At 62.2% G+C, this 19861-nt stretch overlaps 2 protein-coding genes across 3 annotated transcripts; both read left to right on the top strand.

Annotated features, from left to right (window-relative positions):
* Positions 1–638: 638 nt before the first annotated feature.
* On the top strand, positions 639–10988 carry VPS16 (VPS16 core subunit of CORVET and HOPS complexes). The gene is made up of 24 exons (XM_055702979.1): positions 639–762; positions 1433–1521; positions 1632–1729; positions 2529–2657; positions 3026–3170; positions 3237–3352; positions 3711–3833; positions 4715–4770; positions 4946–5035; positions 5604–5698; positions 6428–6504; positions 6734–6865; positions 6974–7101; positions 7521–7556; positions 7738–7846; positions 7918–8052; positions 8139–8247; positions 8472–8569; positions 8673–8777; positions 9268–9345; positions 9533–9702; positions 9806–9902; positions 10060–10163; positions 10483–10988. Exons 1-24 carry the CDS (start codon positions 710–712, stop codon positions 10625–10627), a joined length of 2517 nt encoding a protein of 838 aa, XP_055558954.1. The 5' UTR covers positions 639–709; the 3' UTR covers positions 10628–10988.
* Positions 10989–11298: 310 nt separating this feature from the next.
* On the top strand, positions 11299–19713 carry IDH3B (isocitrate dehydrogenase (NAD(+)) 3 non-catalytic subunit beta). Of its 2 annotated transcripts, none has more exons than XM_055703097.1 (12): positions 11299–11436; positions 11870–11950; positions 13645–13743; positions 14601–14721; positions 15142–15202; positions 15528–15660; positions 16098–16231; positions 16672–16774; positions 17232–17378; positions 17501–17595; positions 17692–17752; positions 19555–19713. In XM_055703097.1, the coding sequence occupies exons 1-12, from the start codon at positions 11401–11403 to the stop codon at positions 19630–19632; spliced, it is 1149 nt and encodes a 382-aa protein (XP_055559072.1). In that variant the 5' UTR covers positions 11299–11400; the 3' UTR covers positions 19633–19713. The 2 variants fall into 2 exon arrangements, with proteins under 2 accessions (XP_055559072.1, XP_055559069.1); XM_055703094.1 differs by having other exon boundaries at positions 18138–19713.
* Positions 19714–19861: the final 148 nt, after the last annotated feature.

Genomic DNA, 19861 nt, shown 5'->3' with positions numbered 1-19861 from the left:
TGGCCGTGGGGTCGGGGGGCCGGGACGCCACGGGGACACCTGGGAGGACATGTTGGGGGACGCTGCAGGGATGCCTTGGGGGCACCTCGGGGGGCACCTCAGGGACATGTTGGGGACACCTCGGGGGACACTGCTAGGACACTTGGGCACGGACCTCAGGGGGACACCTTTGTGAGGCTTTGGGGGATGCTGCAGGGACACCTCGGGGACGCTTTGGGGGGCGCTGCAGGACACCTTGGAGACGCCATGGAGGACACCGCAGGGACACCCTGGGGACGCTTCGGGGGACACAGCAGGGACACCTTGGGGACACGTAGGGCAACAGGGGCATTCCGGGTTCCCAGGGTACGAGGACCCCCGGTGCTGGGGACAGGGGACACCAGGGACCCCCGAGATGCTGGCGGGGTGTGTGTGCGTGTCTGTCATTCAGGGATGGTGACAGGGGACCCCGTGGGGCCCGGGAGCGGGAGGGAGGCCGTGCCCTCACTCAAGATGGCGACGGCGCCGATCCGCCGTGACCTCACCCACGATGATGGCGATTCCCTTTCACGCTCCCGATGCCCTCACTTAAGATGGCGACCACCGTGGCGGCGTCGCGGGGCGGGGCGTCGCGGGGCGGGGCGTCGCGGGGCGGGGCGGGGCGCGGCGGGCGGAAGCGCAGGCAGAGGCTGTGCCACCGGCAGCACCCGGTTCAGTTCGGCCCGGCACCATGGACTGTTACACGGCCAACTGGAACCCGCTGGGCGAGGAGACCTTCTACCGGTGAGGGGCGGCGGGGGCGGCTTGGGCCCGGCACCGGCCGGAGGCGGCCCCTCCCCAGCCCTGGGGCCGGCCGCGGGGGTCCCGGGGCTGCTGGGGGGGGTCCTAAGGCTGCCTGTGGGCCCTGGGGCCGGCTGGGGGGGTCCCAGAGCTCCTTGGGGGTCTCAGGACTGCTTATGGACCCTGGGGATAGTTTGGGGGGTCCCGGGGCTGGTTGGGGGTGGTCCCATGGACCTTGGGGCCGACTGAGGGGGTCCTGGGGCTGCTCAGGGGGTCTCAGGGCTGCTTGTGGGCCCTGGGGCTGGCCGGGGGCGTTCTGGGGGTGTTCGCGGGGTCTTGTGGACTTTGGGGTTGGCTGGGGTGGGTCCCAGAGCAGCTCAGGGGTTGCAGGGCTGCTCACGGTCCCGGGGGCCAGCCAAGGGGGGTCCTGGGGCTGCTCAGGGGGTCTCATGGACCATGGGGCTGGCCAGGGGGATCCTGGAGCTGCTCAGCGGGTCTCAGGGCTGCTTATGGACCCTGGGACCAGCCAGAGGGGTCCTGGGGCTGCTTGGGGTGTCCTGGTACAGCCACTGGTCTTGGGGCTGGCTGGGGGGTGGGCACCATCCCCAGACCCCTGTCCTTGCGTCTGCCACCTGTCCATCCATCCGCCCGTCTGTCCATCTGTTGCCCACAGCAAGTTCGAGCTGTACACCATGGAGTGGAGCCTAAAGGAGGACCTGCGGGACTGCATGGTGGCGGCCGCCCCGTATGGAGGACCCATAGGTAGGGCCAGGCCCTGGCCCCCTGGGAATCCGTGCCGGGGCTGCCCTGACCCCCCGGCCGTGATGTCAGAGGGGCCGTGGTTCAGGCAGGCTGTCCCATCCCACCCACAGCTCTGCTGAAGAACAACACCCGCAAGGAGAAATCCCCCAGCGCCCGCCCACTGCTGGAGATCTACTCTGCCTCGGGGCTTCTCCTGGCCAGCATGCCGGTGAGCTGGTGTGGGGTCGCTGTGTCCCCCCCCCTTGGAGCTGTGCCTTGGGTGCTGCTGTGACATGCCAGGGAGCCCTGGCCACCACCTAGGGGGACACCAGGGGCTGCAGCTCTCTGCCCCTCGCAGCAATAAGTCTGTGGGCAGGATGGTTGTGGAAAGGCTTGGTGGCACCACTGAGAGGGTGCAGCGCTGTGTGGCTGGGTTACGGGCTGGGTGTTGTAGGTGAATCACTCGGCTGTGAGGCCAGCAGCTGCCTCTGCCTGTGCCACTGGTTTGTGTGCCCTTGGGCAGCTCCTCTGGTCTCTCTGGGGGGGCACATGTCCTCGGGCACCCTGTGTTCTCTGGGGCAATGGCTTCGTGCAGCTCTGCAGCCCCCTGAAAGCTTTGGAAAAACCGCTTAGAAGTGGTGGTGTGCTCAAGGGGAAAGTAGGGGAAGCTGTAGGGGGAAGAAGGCTGCCTAGCCCTGGGAGAACTGTGGGATCAAGGTACCTCTGGACGTCATCTAAGAGGAGGATGGGGTGGGAAAGGGAGCTGCAGCATTGGTGCTGCAGGAGGAGCATCCCTTCCCTGATGCCTGGGGCTGTGGCGGCCGCAGGGCAGTGAGACGTGGAGGAACAGGGAAAGCTGCTGCAACTGCAGGGCCCTGCAGAGCCAGGGCAGCCAGGGGCATCAGACCTCCAGATGCCCAATGGTGGCCATTGGCTTCATGTATGCCTCCTGGAGGAGAGGTCTGTGGGGCTGGGCTGGCTGGGAGCTGAGCAGCCCCATGATGCGCTCACGTGTGTCCTGTCCGCAGTGGAAGAGCGGCCAGCTGGTGCAGCTGGGCTGGACGGCCAGTGAGGACCTGCTGTGCATCCAGGAGGATGGCACCGTTCTCATCTACAACCTCTTCTGCGAGTTCATGCGCCACTTCAGCATGGGCAATGTGAGTGTGGCAGGCTGGGGAGCTCAAGGGATGCCCAGGGTTGGGTTTGTGTGACAGAGAAATGATTGCTGCGAGGCCTCGCCAAGTGCTCCCCCAGCCCCACAGGGTACAGTGGGGAGCCTGGGGCTCTCTCAGCCTCCCTGCAGGGCTGCCTGCCCTCAAGAACAGGCTGGCAACCATGCCCATGGCCCCTGGGACCAGAACGATTCCCTCGTTGCTGCAGGAGCGAGGCCTGTCTGAGCTGGGACAAGTACCAGCAGTGCAGCCCCAGGCTGGGCTCGCTCACCCCCAGGGTGCTTTTGCTCCTGGAGCAGCGGCAGTGTGGTGCTGAGCCCCAGTCCGAGCCCACCACTCTCTCCATGACACAGGAGGTGCTGCAGAACCGCGTGCTGGAGGCAAAGGTCTTCCACACTGAGTACGGCACCGGTGTGGCCATCCTCACCGGCGCACACCGCTTCTCCCTCACCACCAACATCGATGACCTGAAGCTGCGCAGGATGCCCGAGGTTCCCGGTGCGTCCCGTCCCCATTACCCCCAGCTCCGGCTGGGTGTGGGGACCTGACGCTGGTGCCTGGCAGGTCTGCAGAAGCCGCCTTCTTGCTGGGCTGTGCTGTCCCAGGATAGAGTCACCATCGTCTTGCTGGCGGTCGGACAGGACCTCTACCTCCTGGATAACACTTCCTGCTCCATGGTGGTGAGTGAGCCCTGGCGGGTGTCTGCAGGGAGCAGGGTGGTCTGCAGCCCCCCCATGCGCACTGTCAGGTCCTTCCCCTGTCCCCTGCTGTCCCGTGGGATGCTCTCCTGCCACCAGCACACACCGGTGTAGGTCCTTCCTCCTGCTGTCCTGCAGGCAGGCATGTACAGCGGGGACATCTGGCCCCATCCTGGCCAGGGGCAAAGGAGTGAGGGTTGAGCAGGCGCAGGGTGGGAGGGGACATCCCAACTCTGACCAGCCCTCAGCCCCTTATGCAGCGTCGGTGCTGGCGTGTGGCACATTTGTGTCCCTGGAGCATGCCCCCCAGGGTGTAACCCTCACCCTTTCCCCGTACCAGACCCCCCCTGGCATGAGCCCCTCTGCTGGCACCTATCTGCAGATGGCTGTGTCCTTCAACTACCGCTGCCTGGCACTCTTCACCGACACTGGCTACATCTGGATGGGGCTAGCCACACTGAAGGTGAGTCTCTCCCTCCCCTCCCCGTGATGGGGCATCAGGGTGTCAGCCCACCCCTCTGCTCCCTGTCTGGCAGACAGATCCAGCAGCGTAGGGTGTCTGCACAGGTTCCCTGGGGCTCCCCATGGATTCAGGGCTGCAGGTCGGCCTCGCTGCTGTCTGCAGGTGTCTGCTCTCAGGACATCCACCCTTTTCTGTTCTTCACCTGATTTTAGACCTGACTCCCCACTTTTTCTGTTTCTGGACCCACCTTTTTGCTGGCATTGCACGTCCCTTTCCCTGTCTGAACTCCCCCCAGATAAACAGCCCACCACAAATTATTGTTTCCCTGCTGGTTGCTGGTCCCAGTACCATTTTCTGGGCAGCCCCAGCCTTATCACCACTGCTGGTGTGGTCGCTTCAGCGTAGGGGCCTTGCTTGTAAGTCATGGTCCTCCCCTGCAAATTTCCCTGTGTTGTGTGCTGGTGATGTGCTGGTTGCCTTCTGTGCCCTCTGAGACCGATCCTTCTTCTTTCGCCTTCGTTCACTTACTGGGTTTCAGTTGAGCATAAGCAGCTGCTTTCTCTATGTGCAGGCATGCCGTGTGCTGCAGCAGCGGAGGAATGTTTCTCACACTTGGTTTAAGTGCTCATGCAGCATCCCTGTCCTTCAGCTGTGTCGGCTGCAGCCCTGGCTGCCCCCAGGGCCAGAGACAGGCTGGGTGCTCCCATGGGACCTGCTCACGGCACAGCACCCATGCTCCCGGTGTCCGTTACAGCTTGGGCTGTGCTTCTCAACCCTGGCAGCTCCCCTCAGCACGTGGCCCTGGTGCGCATGCAGTGCCACCCATCTCTGCAGCCCACACGATGCCACTGACCCCCTGACCCAGCTCTCTCCTGCTGCAGGAGAAGCTCTGCGAGTTCCACAGCAGTGTCCGATCTCCACCCAAGCAGATGGTTTGGTGAGTGGTCTCCCTGCCCCTGGTCCTGCAGACCTGCTCTCTGCCGGTACCTTGAGCCTTTGCCAGGGTCTTCTCGGCTCTGCGGCCACCTTGCTGCTCGCTGGGATGAGCAGGACCCTCGCGCATCTCCGTTCCATGCATGGGGGGCTGCAACGGGGCTGGGGCTCCCTGGCAGGTGCATGCGTCCCCGGAGCCGGCAGCGTGCTGTGGTCGTGACCTGGGACCGGCAGCTGATGGTGGTGGGCAACTCCACGGAGTGCATCCAGTATCCTTTGGGGAAGAGGGACACCAGTGTCGTTTCCAAAGGCCAGCCCAAACTGCAGGCTGCCGCAGGCCCTCCTTGGGCCACCACTGGCTGTCATGGACCCTGGTATCCCTGGAAGCCCCCTCGGTGTCAGTGGCCCCAGGGTGGTCGGAGGAGGCTGACTGTTCTCTGTGTAGTTCTGTTGTAATCTCCCCTGTCCAGCCCGGTATGGTACAGCAGCAAAACCTCCTCCTGTCTGTCCCCCTGGCCCTTGTCCCCCTTCTCGGACCCTCCCTGCCAAGGGGATCCTGCTCCCCTCTGGTGCTGGGAGCCACCAAAGCCCCTGTGGCTAGGAGCACTGGCCCTGCCAAGATCCAGTCCCAATTCCAGGAGAGCTGCTGTGGCTGGGGGGGATTCCTGTCTCTCCAAAGTGCTGAGCCCACACCCTGCTGACTCTCCATGGAAAAGGGAGGTCACAAGCCACAGCCCTATGGGGATGTGGGCTCCAGGAGGTTCCTCTGTGGCATTGCTGGGGCTGGGCTGTATCCAGAGCTGCTTTCTTCCTGCGAGCCCTTATTAAGGAGCACAGATTTGTCCTGGATGAGGACTCCTACCTGGTGCCCGAGCTGGATGGGGTCCGGATCTTGTCTCGCACCTCCCATGAGTTCCTGCACGAGATCCCAGGTGAGATGGTGTTGGGTGGCGAGGCTGTGTGGGACCCCCTGCGTCTGGGTGGGCAGGTCTCTCCAGCGCCCAGGCTGTGGCCTGTCACTGTGTCCAGCTCTATGTGTGTGGGTCCAGCCCACCCAGTTCTTTCTGGAGACTCGAGGAGTGGTGAGACCCCCCACAGCAGAGTAGAGCTGTGCCCTGAGCCCCACCAGCCCCTGAGCGCAGGGCTCTGAACCCAGCCCATCACCTGGCCCAGGGCTCCTGCTTTCCCAGCACTGGGCCAGTTCTGGTCCCCTCCTTTGCCAGCTCTGTGTCCTGAGGCAGGGCTGCTCCCACTCCTCCCGCTGCCACAGCCCCCACACTTTGAGCTGAGGCCTGGCACAGCTTGGCACGCCTGTTCCTTGCCTCCCACACTGCTGCCCTCCTTGCTTTTCCAGAGCGGAGCTGCCATGGCTGTGGGGTGGAATAGCTCCTTGGGAATGCGTGGGTCCTGGCAGCTGCCCCTGCCTCCGTCTCTTGGACCCTTGGATTGGTGTTTACTGGGGGCTACAGTCACAGCTCTGCCCGGCTTCTTAGCCGACGGTGGCCGTGCTCCCGCTCTGATGAAGGACAGTGCTGGCACGGGCTCTCCTGGAGTCCCAGAGCTGGGCAGGGATGGTGGGGGAGCAGGCTGCAACAGGTGCAGGTGATGTGCCTGGGCTGGGGCAGCCTCTCACATATTCTTTTTTCCTTCCATCTCTGCAGAGGCCAGCCAGGAGATCTTCAAGATTGCCTCCATGGCCCCGGGAGCACTTCTGCTGGAGGCACAGAAGGAGTATGAGGTACGGCCCGCTGCCCTGCTCTGGGTCCTGCCCACCCCTGGGGAGGTTGGGGTGGCTCTGATGCAAACTGCTGCCAGTGTTATCCCGCAGTGAGGGGAAGGGGGAGATCCCGGAGGTCCCTGCTGGGGCCAAGGTACCAGGGCAGGGCTCCCTTGGCCCCTGATCCCAGGGGTGCTGGGGCTCCTGGGGCTCACCCTGACCGTTGAGTACCTTGCTGTGCTCCCTGCAGAAGGAGAGCCAGAAGGCAGACGAGTACTTGCGGGAGATCAAGGACCAGAAGCTGCTCCCGGAGGCGGTGAGCCAGTGCATTGAGGCAGCCGGCTACGAGCATGAGCCGGACACCCAGAAGTCGCTGCTGAGGGTGAGCGAGGCAGAGGGAGGCTTTGGCTGCAGCTGAAGCAGTCTCCCTCGCAGCTGGCAGTCATGCTGTGGCCGGTGCAGCCCCAGCATCGCACACCTCTTCCCACAGGCAGCGTCCTTTGGGAAGTGCTTCATCGACAAGTTCCCCCCGGAGAGCTTCGTGCGCATGTGCCAGGACCTGCGGGTGCTCAACGCCATCCGGGACTACCAGATCGGCATCCCCCTCACCTTCACCCAGTATCCTCTGTGGGACAGCGCACGAGGGATGATGCTGGGCCAGGTGCAGGATCTGGCCTAGGCAGGATCAATGCTGCCTGGGGCTCCGGGCCCTGCTGGGGTGGCCACCTCACAGGTGGAGCGAGACAAGGTGGGGAGAGCTGCAGAGCTGCTTAGCTGCTGGTGCTGTGGGTTCAGGCACCAGCTGTGCCCCATGCCCCATGACGGGGGTCTGTAGCTGAGACCTCTACACTCATCGCACCCTGCAGAGCCGGTCTGCGGTGCTGGCCGAGCCGAGCTGGCCCTATGGCTCTATGTGCCGGGGCTGGCCGCAGTGTGTCAGGCAGGGATGCTGCCAGGATGGAAGCAGGTGCTTGGCATGCGTTGCCTGTGCTCTGTGGGGTTTTGCAGTCCCAGATGTCCCTTGACTGCCCCCACAGATACAAGCGGCTCACTGTTGAGGTCCTGTTGGACAGGTAAGAGTCCCCACGAGTCGGGCACGACAGCCCTGTCCCCAGGTAGCCTGGGCTGAGGCAGTGTCTGGCCATGTTGTGGTCCCCGTCCCTGTGGTCCCAGTCTCCCTGGCCAGGGGCTGAGCTGCTCGGCTCCTCGGACACGTGTGGGGCCACACCATTGACCCACTGTGTGCCGCACCAGGCTGGTCCTGCGGCGGCTCTACCCCCTGGCCATCAGAATCTGCGAGTACCTGCGCCTCTCGGAGATCCAGGGTGTCAGCCGCATCCTGGCCCACTGGGCCTGCTACAAGGTAAGGAGGCAGCTGGGGGGGCTCTGCCCATCTGGGGCTGTGCAGAGACCTCTCCGCTCACGCCCTGCCAGGTGCAGCAGAAGGACAAGTCTGATGAGGAGGTGGCCCATGCCATTAACCAGAAGCTGGGTGACACACCGGGCATCTCCTACTCTGAGATTGCTGCCCGGGCTTATGACTGCGGCAGGACAGAGCTTGCCATCAAGGTCTCTTGGCTGGGGCTGTAGCATGGGTGAGCCAGGGGGGGTCACGCCTGGTGGCCGTGCACTGACAACCACTCTGCTGCCTGCAGCTGCTGGAGTATGAGCCACGCTCCGGGGAGCAGGTCCCGCTGCTGCTGAAGATGAAGCGGAGCAAGCTGGCCCTCAGCAAAGCCATTGAGAGTGGGGACACTGACCTGGGTGAGGGCCAGGGCTGGGCGGAGGAGGGGGGAGGGTTTTGCGGTCTGGGGGAGCCCGTTCGTAGCTTTGTGCCCTGTGGAATGAGGGTGGCGGGAGCTGCTTGAGCCCTGTGGGGAAGTGCTGACCCTCGGCGTGGGGCTCGGGACGTCCCCTCGTCCGCCAGGGCTGGCCGTGTGGGGGTCAAGGGCCCGTCCCCCTCTCCTGAACTGCGCTGTTTGCCCCAGTCTACGCTGTCGTGCTCCACCTGAAGAACGAGCTGAATCGTGGCACCTTCTTCATGACGCTGCAGAACCAGCCGGTGGCCCTGAGCCTGTACCGCCAGGTAGGGGCTGCGGCCGCATGCCTGGCTCCCGGCAGCCATGCTGTGGCGGAGCGGTGCAGCTCCCTGTCCCCGCATGCCCTGAGACCCGCTTGTTGCTCCCCAGTTTTGCAAGCACCAGGAGCGGGAGACGCTGAAGGACCTGTATAACCAGGACGACAATCACCAGGAGCTTGGCAACTTCCACGTCCACTCCAGCTACTCGGAGAAGGTCCGTGCCCGGCAGTGGGAGCAGGGAGGAAGGGCTGGTGGGCTCTGGGCTGCCGACTCCTTGCCCAGGGAGCTGCGTGGCCCGGGAGAGCCAGCGCACTGGGGAAGGGGCAGGGGGAATTTCACGCCTGGTAGCTGCCTCTGCCCTATGCAGCTCAGCACCAGCCAGAGGGGTTTTCCCCCTCCACATGCTCAGGCCATGGGAAAGGGGCTCCCCAGCTCATACCTCGGGGCTCTGTGCTAGCAGACACCCAGCCCACCCTGCCTGTGCTGGGAGGTCGGGATCCCACTCGGGGCGAGGCAGGATGCAGCCCTCTGGCCATCTCTGGGGGTCAAGCAAAGCATCGCAGAAACGGAGCCTTGCCTTGGCTGTGTCTCGGCACCAGACACCCCTCGCACCTCACCTGGGGCGCTCTGGGGGTGCTGCCCGATCCCCGCAGTGTGGCATCCGTGCTGGCAGGGGCTGAAGCGGTTGTGCTCTGTGTCTCCAGCGCATTGAAGGGCGAGTGGGAGCTCTGCAGAATGCCCTGGACGAGTACTACAAAGCCAAAAATGAGTTCGCTGCCAAGGTGAGCTTGGCCAGGGCTGGGGAGATGCCATGGGGTGCTGCCGGGGGGCACGAGGCTGCGGCTGGGTCACCTCTGCTCAGTGGGACATTGCTGCTCCACCTGCCTTGCTCTGTGGCTGAGGCTGGGTGGGCTGCTGCCATCGCTTGCTGGGGCAAGGGCCCCTTCAGGCTGGTGCTTTGCTCCCCAGGCCACAGAGGATCAGATCAAGCTCTTGCGGCTCCAGCGACACCTCCAGGAGGACTTTGACAAGCCCTATCTCGACCTCTCGCTCCATGACACTGTCTCCAACCTCATCCTGGACGGCCACCACAAGCGAGCCGAGCAGCTCTACCGCGAGTTCAAGATCCCCGACAAGAGGTGGGTCCCGGGGAGGGCTTCTCCACGTGGCAGCCGTGGGGTGGCAGTCAGGGGGCTGCGGGGGGCAGGCAGCGGGAGGAGCTAGCTTGATCTGTGTCCCCAGGTACTGGTGGCTGAAGATCAGCGCCCTGGCCAACCGTGGGGACTGGGAGGAGATGGAGAAGTTCTCCAAGAGCAAGAAGTCGCCCATTGGGTACCTGGTAAGAGCTTTCCCCGTGGGAGTGGGGCCAGCCCTGCCTGGTGGGCAGCTGTGGGGCAGCAGGAGCACACTGTGTGCAGCAAGGGCTGAAGGTGGGGGGCTGGGGGGGGCCGGCAGCCAGCCTCACCGCCCTCCCACTGGGCTCCTCTCCTCCCCAGCCCTTTGTGGAGATCTCGGTGAAGCACCACAACCGCTACGAGGCCAAGAAGTATGCGCCCCGCGTGACCCCCGAGCAGCGTGTCAAAGCCTTCGTCCTGGTGGGGTGCGTTGGTTTGGCCCCCTCCTGGGGGCGTCGGGGGGAACAGCGTGGGGTGCAGGAGGTAGGGTCGGAGCCCACAGGGGCAGCTGGTTCCTCATGCAGCGGTGCTGGGGTCTTGGGGGGCCTGGGGGTGGATGAGACCCCCTGCAGGAGCATGTGGGTGATGCTGAGGGGCACCTGGACCCTCGTGCTCCACAGTCAGTGCAGGCTGCTGGAGGGGCCTGCCCTTGCTGTGGCTGGGGCCTGTAGGACAGGGGGGAACGGGGGCTGGGGCTCCCTGTCCTGGCCCCCCAGCCCCCCCAGCTGCCCTTCTCTGCTGCAGGGACCTGGACCAGGCGGCCGACGCTGCCATTGAGCACAAGAATGAGACCGAGATGAATTTTGTCCTGTCCAAGTGCACTGCCAGCACCGACACCGCCGTGGCCGAGAAGCTGAACCGGGCTCGAGCCCAGCTCCTGAAGAAGTGAGCCCCAGCCCGGGGGGCCCTGCCCTGGCCTCTTGCCTACCATGCACTCCAGGGGGGCTCTGTCCCCCCAGTCCTGCCACTTGAACCACTCCGGGCTTCCCAGCCCTTTGCCCCCAGTCCAGGCTCCCCTCCCCCTCACTGTGGGGGCGAGGGTGGGGGGACAGAAGGGTGTCTGTGCCCTGGGCCGGCGCAGGGGGCACCCTGGCAGCGCCCCCCTCGCAGCTGCTCCGAGGTCTTCCTCGCTGGCTGCAAAACGCAGCGGCGGGACCCCCCCAGTGCCGGTGCAGCCTCTGCCCAGCTGCGGGCAGGTGGCTCCCAGCCCCCTGCCTGGTTCAATAAAGAGAAGAGCTCGCTGTCCTGCCTCGGGTGAGAAATGCTTGGCACCCTCAGCCCCGCTCAGCGCCCCTCCCGCCGCTGCTCAGCCCCCCCCCACCCCGCGGTGAGTGGGCACAGGGGCTCCCGGGGTCCCTGGGCGGGGCTATGGGGGGGGCTGCAGGGCATTCATGGGGTGGCCCGGGGTGTGGGGTGATGGAAGCCCGGAGCACGCCCTGGGGAGGGCTGGAGGGGGGTGTCCCTGGCTGTCCCCAAGGGGGGTCTCGAGGGGGGCCCTGTGGTTTCAATGCCCCCCCCCCCCCCCCCCCGCCAGGGGGCGCCGCAGGGGACGCCTCGGCCCCGCCCCACGCGCTTCCTGCCGTGCCGCAGCCGCGGTGCATTGTGGGCCGCCCCACGCGCGTTCCGCCGTGCCGCAGCCGCGGTGCATTGTGGGTCGGCGAGATGGCGGCGCTCAGCGTGGGCCGGGCGGCCGCCGGGGTGAGGCGGGGCGGGGGCTGGGGGGGCTGGCTTGGGGGTGTGACGGCTCGGGCTGGGCCGGGGCGGGGGAGGTGTGTGTCAGGCTGGATGGGGGTGTGGGCCCGGGGGTCAGGGTTTGGCCTGGGTGGGGGCCGTAAGTCTGGGCAGGGGTAAGGGCCCAGGCTCCAAGGGTGAGGGTCTGTCCGAGCTGTGGGGGTCAGGCGGGGCAGGGGGGGGTCTGCCTTGGAGGGGGGAGGGTTCGGGCTGGGCTGGGGTCGATGCAGATCGCGGTTGAGGGCCTTGGACGGTGTAAGGCCTGGGCCAGGGGGGTGTTCAGGCTGGGGGCTGCGGGGCCAGGCTGGGCCGGGTGTGTTAGTTTGGGCTGGGAGGGCTGTGCAGGGGAGGGGGGCTCGTCCATGCTGGGAGTCTCACCCTCCTGCTGCCTCTGCCCCAGCGTCTCCTGCGTGCCCAGAGCCTCGGTGTGTGGAGGAGCCTGCATGCCTCTGCTGCCCTCCAGCAGATCCCACGGGCCAAGGTGAGAGCAGGAGTCCCCCTCGGGCCCACCCTGACTGCAGCCAGCCCTGGCACTTACTGCAGGGCAGGGAGCTGCTGTGGGGAGCAGGGCAGCGGCAGCCACTGGACATTGGAAGTGCTCCTGGGTGAGCTCTGCCTGGTAGAAGCAGCTTTTCTTGCTCCTGGAGCAGCACATTCTCTGGCCTTGCTACCTCCTCCCTGGAGGTTCCTCCCCAGAGGTTCCTCCCCAGCCCTCTGACCCCTGGTGTAGCCTCGGCAGCATGCAGGGGGCTGCTGGCAGGGTTACCCTGGCAAGTGTTCTTCTGGTTAAAAACCACTAGCCAGAGCGTGGCATTGATTGCAATAACGAAAATTATTTTGATCAAGCCCTTGTCATTTAATTCTGAATTTAGTGTAGCTGTCTGTAGTAGTTAATACAAAATAATACAGAAAATAACACAGTTGTTAGAGATTGAATAACGTAAGAGCAAGTATTAGCTTAGCACATACAATAGTTGTAGCACATACAAGTACTCTGTCAGGAGTCAGTAAGAGCTGTGGCACAGAGATGAGTTGTTTTCTGTAGGTAGGACTGAGGGGGGAACACCACAAGTGCCGGGTAGCGAATTAACATTGTGATTGCTACGTTCAGCCTGGCAGGATGTCTGGTTCCTGTCTATAAGCGATGACATCTTACATCAGAAGAGAAGGGCTCAGCACTGAGACTGTTCTGTTGACCTTGAGCTTGGGCCTATGTCACGGTTCCCTCTGCAGATGCTTTGCTGCTTCTTGAAATTTAGTTGCTGAACGGTAGGCGAGGTTTTCTGCCCTGGAACTTGATTCTGAGATGTTAAAAATCAAAAGCAAAGATTATCTTATCTTTCTTTTCGCACTTAGTCTTTCATTGCGCCTTTCCATGATCATCATTTGCCTACACTTCATGTCACTGATACATATGCGTTTCTGGAGTCATATTGGCATTGATACCTGTTTACTCCATCTGTTGTCAGATTAAATTGTTGAGTGGAATTCTTGTCTCTGACTGTGACTGTCTAGTCCCTGAGGCTGGCTCTATGAAATCCCATGTCTGGAGGTCAGCTCTGTACAGGGAATTACTGGCTAAAGAAGGTGGGGATTAGTGAAAGGACTGGGTAAGAATAGGAGGCAGCTACGCAGGCAGCATTGATTTGGAGGTGGATCGTGTGTGGAATGTCATAAGAATTATCTTTGACACTGCTTTTTGTTCGGGACCAAAAAAACCCCACACTCAACAAAAAGCTGTGAGACTATGTGAGTACAACAGGAGGACAAGATGCACGCAGGAAAGCTGAGGAGATCCTGAGGACATGAAGTAGGAGTGAGGGAAACTTGGTGACACCAGATTGTGCTGTTAGCACCCAGTAAGAAGGATTTGTGCTGTACAGAGGGAGAGATCATACCTGGAGACACCGTATAAGGAAAAGGTCTTTAGGTTGCCAGTGGATCACAGGATACTGGGTGTCTCTGCTATGCGGAGGCAGGAGCTCTTTAAGTTAAAGCTCGCTGTTAGTACTGCAGTAAATGTTTCTAACTTACAATTGTGCTACGGGTACGGATATTCTTCGTGTTGTAAGTAACCCTCCTCTAGTTTGCTGCTTGCCTGTTCAGGGTCCACTCTGGATTAGGCTCTGGGGGTGCAGCAGCAGCAGGTCTGACTCTTCTTTGCTTTCTGCGCAGTCAGAAAATGCGAAGTCTGAGGGCATGTTCCAGGTCACCATGCTGCCTGGAGATGGGGTGGGCCCGGAGCTCATGCATGCCGTCAAGGAGGTGTTCAAGGTAAGGGTTCCTGCCCCTTGATGGGGCAGGGTGGATGGAGGAGGGAGGAGCAGCAGCTGCAGAGTTGGTTAAAGACGCTGCTGATCCAAAGACCCTCCGGAACCAACCTGTCTGTCTCCTCCGGTGTAGAAGAGGGCTGGCCATGAAAACCCTGGGATCTCACCCTTTCCGTAAAAAGCCTCAGCCTGAGCAGCAGTCTTGCAAACTGTCTCATTCTTCAGTGTGAAAGTGTTTCCAGCCTGGGACTGTGTCCTGGAGCCAGCAGGGTCTGGGTCCATCACCTGCTCAGTCCTTCTCCTTCTGCTGAGGCAGCAGCAAACACTGATGCTGTCCGGGCTGGTGACAGGGAGGACACAGGCTGTCCTCACTGCTTCTGTCGGGAACATGGCTGCAGGGCTGTCACTGGCCAGCTTCGGAGCCCTTTATGTCCTTCTGGCCTCCTTCCCGATCTGTGATGAGCCCTGCCCTCAGGCAGCAGCGTCAGGGAGTGTGTGGGGGGAGGAAGTCGGTAGTTGGTCCTGCTGTCTTCTAACACGTCAAAGGCAGCAAGTGTGGGGTTGTCTGCCACGTTGTTGGTTATGCAGCTGAAACTGTAATTACAGTAAGGAAGGGGAGTCCTGGTGATAAAAGTGACAGAAAACATCATTGGTTGGAACTGAAGTGACCCAGAGGTCCAGGTCCAGCGTTTCATGAGCCCTGTTCCCTCTTCTCACTGAGCAAGCCTGGCTGGTTTAAGGCTTCATGTCCCAGCTCTCCAAGCCCCGCTGTCGGCAGCAGCCCTCTGTAATGTGCAGCGTAACTTCCCTGCCAGGTCTCTGGTCTGAGGGGGCACCTCTGTCTCTGCCTTTCTCACGCAGGCTGCCAGCGTGCCTGTGGTCTTCGATGAGCATCACCTGAGCGAGGTGCAGAACATGGCGTCAGAAGAAAAACTGGACCAGGTGGTTGACTCTATGAAGGAAAGTAAAGTTGCCCTGATAGGTAAGGACTTGCGCTGTCTGTCTGGCAAGAAGGGGCTCTCCACTCTGCCCGCAGGAAACGTTGCCTTATCTCAGACACCATTAGGTGCTTTCAGAGGGCAGGATTTTCTGTGCTTAGCTCCTGGAGCAGGAAATGTGCTGTCTTTAAGCTAAGCAGCAAATTACTGAAGTACTTACTGAACTTACCAAAGGGGAGGTTATATTCAGCTTCTGCTTTTGAAACAAGATCTAGTACGGCCCAGAGAAGCGAAGGGCCTGGTCAGGGTCCCATGTAGCAAGAAACGGGTCTGTGCACTTGGCTAAGGCTGTCGGAGCAACCCCTGTCCCAGCCCTTGCTGCCCTCTCGCTTGAGTTCAGGCGATGTTCTTAGTGGCTGTTGGTGCGCTCTGTGTTCTTACTCTGGCTCAACGTTGTCCTGCAGGCAAGATCCACACCCCCATGGAGTACAAGGGAGAGCTGGCTTCTTACGATATGAGGCTCAGGTGAGCTGGGTCCCCTGCTCGGCTGCCCGTGCTGGACACCAACGCATTGGTTGCTGGGAAAAACATATTGTGCTCAGTCGTGGTGGTCTGCCACCGAACCGGGGCTGAAGGAAGCGAGTCTAGGTCAGATGGGAAATTAACAAGGTCCCTGAGGGGAAAAGTGGATGGACAAATAGAATGATCAATAGCTGTGGGAGGGGGTCTCGGGAGGCAGGGATGTGTTTGCACCATCACCAGCTGTTTCTCCCAGTACTTGTAGGGAACAGTCACAGCCCCTGAAATAGCTCATAACGAAGCGCTGACTCTGCTGCTGCTTCTCTTGCAGGCGCAAGTTGGACTTGTTTGCAAATGTTGTGCATGTGAAGAGCTTACCAGGCTATAAAACACGCCACAACAACTTGGACCTCGTGATCATTCGTGAGCAGACGGAGGGGGAGTACAGCTCCCTGGAACATGAGGTACGGGAGCCTCCCTCCAGCACATGCTGCTCTGCTTGGGGTCATTGCTGGCCTCGCCGAAGGACAGTGCGTGCCCCAGGATGTGTAGCTTTCCTTGCTGCCAGAGACACGCTCCCACTTCCTGTACCGGAGCTTTCAGCACTGCTGAGGAGGTGGCTGGAGCAGCAGTGATGTACCGAGTGACACTGATGAAATTAGGAAAATTTTTAGTGATAGGAATACACGCAGACCCAAGGAGGGTGGTGGTGGGCTACAGGAGGGGTAATGCCAGAAAAAAGAGAGATGGGTGTAAGGAACCTCTTGATGAGGGTGATCCAGCATCGGGCAAAGACACCTCACCTCTGCCTCGAAGTGCCAGGACTGTCGGCGTGGTGTGGGTCGGGGTGCTGGGCTGCACAGCGCCCACGACAGCTGCTTGCCCTCCCTTTCCTGTCCAGAGCGCAAAGGGAGTCATCGAATGCCTGAAGATCATCACCCGGGCCAAGTCGCAGCGCATTGCCAAGTTTGCCTTTGACTATGCCACCAAAAAAGGGCGCTCTAAGGTCACAGCTGTGCACAAGGCCAACATTATGTGAGTGCCACAGGAGCAGGGTGGGAGCGCTGTCTGGCTGTCAGGCACGCGACTGCTGTCACTTCAGGGGCCTTGTTGCTCTCCGCTTTTGATCCCAGGCAGAGCAGTGCCGGTCTGGTTCCGGAGAGGCTGGGCTTTCCCTGGGAATAGTGGCTTTTTCCTCTGTATGGTCTTGTCTCTGGCATGAGCCCTGCTGAGGCCCGACAGCTGCGTCCTGGAGGCTGTCAGCAGAGAAGGGGAGAAGCTCTGGCACTAAAAGCTGATCCCTTGTGGCTCCCCCTGGGCCCTGATTTCACAGCCTGTGGCTGTGGGGGTGCAGTGGTGTGGGGTGCACCTCCCTGCCTTGCTGCGGAGGGACACCAGTTGCTATTGGGTTACCTGCTGCTGTAACGATTTCACTGCTGTCCTGCCAACCCTATGGTGTGTTTCTTGTCTCACAGGAAACTGGGCGATGGGCTCTTCCTGCAGTGCTGTGAAGAAGTGGCAGAACTGTACCCCAAGATCAAATTTGACACCATGATCATTGACAACTGCTGCATGCAGGTGAGGATCCCGTTCCCCCGCCCCAGACCTGTTCTGCACCTCCTGCTGCTGCGGGGCCTGCTGAGCCAAGCCGTAACGATCTGAAACCTGAAAAGCCACCGACAGCTTGACAGGTCCAGGTGGCCACCCTGGCCCCTGGCCCGAGGTTTGCTCCTTGTGCAAGACAGGAGCCTTCACCCTGCTCTGCCGCAGGGGAGGGCTGGAGCTGCAGGGGTTGAAGGCAGCAGCTACGTTTCATCTGGCCTTGCAAAACCCTGCCAGGTGGAATAGGTCTGTCGTTCCCCAGCTGCTTCAGCAGGGTCCCCTCTCACTCAAGCGCAGTTTGGGGAAGTTTTCAGACACGGTGGGTTCTGCTGCCTCACTGGTTTTGTGACCCGGCCTGTCCTGGAGGCTGTCGATCTGCCTGCCGCCATGTTGGATGTGCAGGGCCTCATGTCCTCCCGTTCCCTCCGTGCAGCTGGTGCAGAACCCCTACCAGTTCGATGTCCTTGTGATGCCGAACCTCTATGGAAACATCATTGATAACCTGGCAGCTGGCTTGGTGGGCGGCGCTGGCGTGGTTCCTGGGGAGAGTTACAGCGCCGAGTACGCAGTGTTCGAGATGGTGAGGTGTCTCGGCTCCCCGGAGGCTGCTGTGCTGTACTGGCACACCCCGGGTTCCTGGCGGGTGCTGCTGGGGGCAGGGGTGAGGAAGATGGTCCATCACTGTGGCTTTTCCTCCTGCAGGGCGCCCGCCACCCCTTCGCGCAGGCTGTGGGCAGGAACATTGCCAATCCCACTGCCATGCTGCTCTCAGCCGCCAACATGCTGCGGCATCTCAAGTAGGTGCCTTTTACCTGGGAGTGTGGTGGGGGGGGCAGCGCTGCCGGGCGTGGGGGCTGATGAGGCACTGACCGCAGCTCCTTTTCTTTCACCAGCTTGGAATTTCACTCCAACTTGATCTCGGATGCGGTGAAGAAGGTGATCAAAGTCGGAAAAGTGAGTGTTGTGCAGCTGGGCTTGCCGCCTGTCTGTAGCTGTGAGTGTTTGTGGTAGCAAGCCGCTGTGTTCTCCCTGACGGACCAGTGCGAGTCTCCGGCCTCCTCGCCTCTTTCCAGCTCATGCCACGTGGCTGTAGTCGGGAGCAGCCAGGCCGCCGCACCTGTCTCGGGGGCTGCTGCCGCCTGTAGCAGTGCTTGCTGGCTAGGGACACTAGGGACGTCTGGCAGGGCTGGGGGACAGCTCGCACGCTGCCCGCTGGGGTCTCTGGCAGGGTGCCTAGAGAGAAGCTGCTCTGCTGTCCTCTCCCCTCTTGCAGTTGTTTCACTTGGTTCACGATCACGTTTCTCCCTTGTTTCTCCCCTTCCCTATGTTGGATTTTTAGGTTCGGACACGGGACTTGGGCGGTTACTCCACCACTTCTGACTTCGTGAAGTCTGTGATTGACAACCTGCACCCCCACTATGGTGCCTAGGAGCCCCGCTCGCCCCGCGCAGTCGGGGACCTCACTGCGCCCTGCAGCAGCTTCCCGTAGCTTACAGCCCAGCGCCACGTCCCTCCCCCTCCTGCCTGGTGCAGCCTGCCCCGGGGGGGGGCCCTGGTGCCCCGGGGGAGGAGGAGGAGGGCAGTTCTCCCTCCCACCCAGCCCAGAGCCCAGTAACCAGCCCCAGTCGGGCTTGCCAGGCGCCTCCCCTGTGCCTCCCTGCGAGGAGGGCAGCTGGAGGTGACTTGGGAGGGGTGAATGGGCAGCGCCCCGAGCTCAGTGTAGTGCCCAGGGACTGTAGGAGCCTTCTACCCACAGCGGCATTAGCAATAAATGGGACCACAGGGCTGCAGTCGGCACAAGCGCATGTGTAGGGTGAGGTGGCTACGAGGCTTTGTCACCTCCCACTCACTGGGACCCGGTGTGCAGTTTGGGGCGCTGTTGTCGCCCCCTTCATGGGTTTGTGGCTGGTTTCTGAGGGCCGGGGAGTGCAGGGCTGAGCCGAGCTGCAGCTGCGTGTTGGAGCGGCCTGGTGAGCCGCGCAGGACGTTGTCTGCAGCAAACACTTGCCCTGCCAGGCAAGCCGTGGGGCTGGGGACCAGCGGTGCTGTGGGGCAGACCACGGGGGCTCTGTCCTGGCAGGCGTGTGCGTGAGAGAGCGACTGGGACATGTATTTAGTGCTGCGCTGTGTATCTGTCTTTGCAATAAAAGGGTCCAATGCTTCACCCCTGCCCACACAGGTGCTGTTCCCCACCTGGCCCTGCACGACTCAGCGTTGGCTCAAGGTCTCGGGGGCACCTGGGGGTGCCAGGGCCAGAAGCTGGGCTGGCAGAGTATAGGGCTGTGCCTGTGGTGGGGGGAGCAGGGCTCAGCACCGGTCCTGCACCACCAGTGCTGGCCCCTTGCCATCCCCTCCAGCCTGCTGCGGGGGGTGAGCCCAGGAAGCGGCTCTCCCTGGTGGGGGGAGCTGCCAGGAAAGCCTGCTGCTGCAATTCCTGCCTCCCCCACCACCCCTCAAAACCTGCCTCGAAGCAGGTGCTGGCAGAGGGGCTGGTGCCCACTGCCAGCGCCCCCCATCTCCTGGGTCACTCCCGTGGGGCCAAGGGAGCCGGGAGCCGGTGCTGGGACCGGAGACAAGGCCCACTGCAGTGCTGCCACAGGGCAGTGTGCCTTCAGCCCCGCTCCCAGCTCCAGAAGGGACACTTCTGGAGCTGCCAACAGCCTCAGGGAGCCTGGTCCGCAGCGCACAGCAGCCAGCTCCCCAGTGCGCTGTGGGGGCCCCCCTCCCTCCTCACTAACGCTCCCCTCTCCTTGCAGGTGCGCACGGCGGACATGGGGGGCTACGCCACGTCCATGGATTTCACCCAAGCCGTGATAGCTGCCCTGGATGTCTAGGGCCCCTCGCCTCGTCCTCCCTGTTCCCGCCGTGCCCACCTGGTAATTTATTGCTTCCCTCTAATAAAAGTAGCCTCTGCATGACAGGGCTCGGAACACTCGCTGCGCCAGCTCTTCCCTCCTTGCCCCCCCGCCCCCCGGGAAGGATGGCTGTGGCAGTGTGAAAGTGCAGGAACAGCACTGTCACCTCCCACCTGGGTGAGGGGATGTGAGGCCACGCCAGGGCCCA

This window comes from Falco cherrug, chromosome 1, assembly GCF_023634085.1.
Source record: "Falco cherrug isolate bFalChe1 chromosome 1, bFalChe1.pri, whole genome shotgun sequence".
In the NCBI taxonomy this organism is placed as follows: domain Eukaryota; kingdom Metazoa; phylum Chordata; class Aves; order Falconiformes; family Falconidae; genus Falco; species Falco cherrug.
Note: the sequence above shows the minus strand (reverse complement) of the source record. Positions and strands in the feature narration are given on the sequence as shown.

Excerpts from the sequence above, each read along its gene's own strand:
- VPS16 (XM_055702979.1), top strand. The coding sequence starts at position 710 with ATGGACTGTTACACGGCCAACTGGAACCCGCTGGGCGAGGAGACCTTC. Across the intron at positions 2,658-3,025 it reads GCCACTTCAGCATGGGCAAT|GAGGTGCTGCAGAACCGCGT; the intron begins GTGAGTGTGGCA and ends TCCATGACACAG. Across the intron at positions 9,346-9,532 it reads AAAATGAGTTCGCTGCCAAG|GCCACAGAGGATCAGATCAA; the intron begins GTGAGCTTGGCC and ends TTTGCTCCCCAG.
- IDH3B (XM_055703094.1), top strand. The coding sequence starts at position 11,401 with ATGGCGGCGCTCAGCGTGGGCCGGGCGGCCGCCGGG. Across the intron at positions 15,661-16,097 it reads ACAGCTCCCTGGAACATGAG|AGCGCAAAGGGAGTCATCGA; the intron begins GTACGGGAGCCT and ends TTTCCTGTCCAG. Across the intron at positions 17,753-18,137 it reads AGGTGATCAAAGTCGGAAAA|GTTCGGACACGGGACTTGGG; the intron begins GTGAGTGTTGTG and ends TTGGATTTTTAG.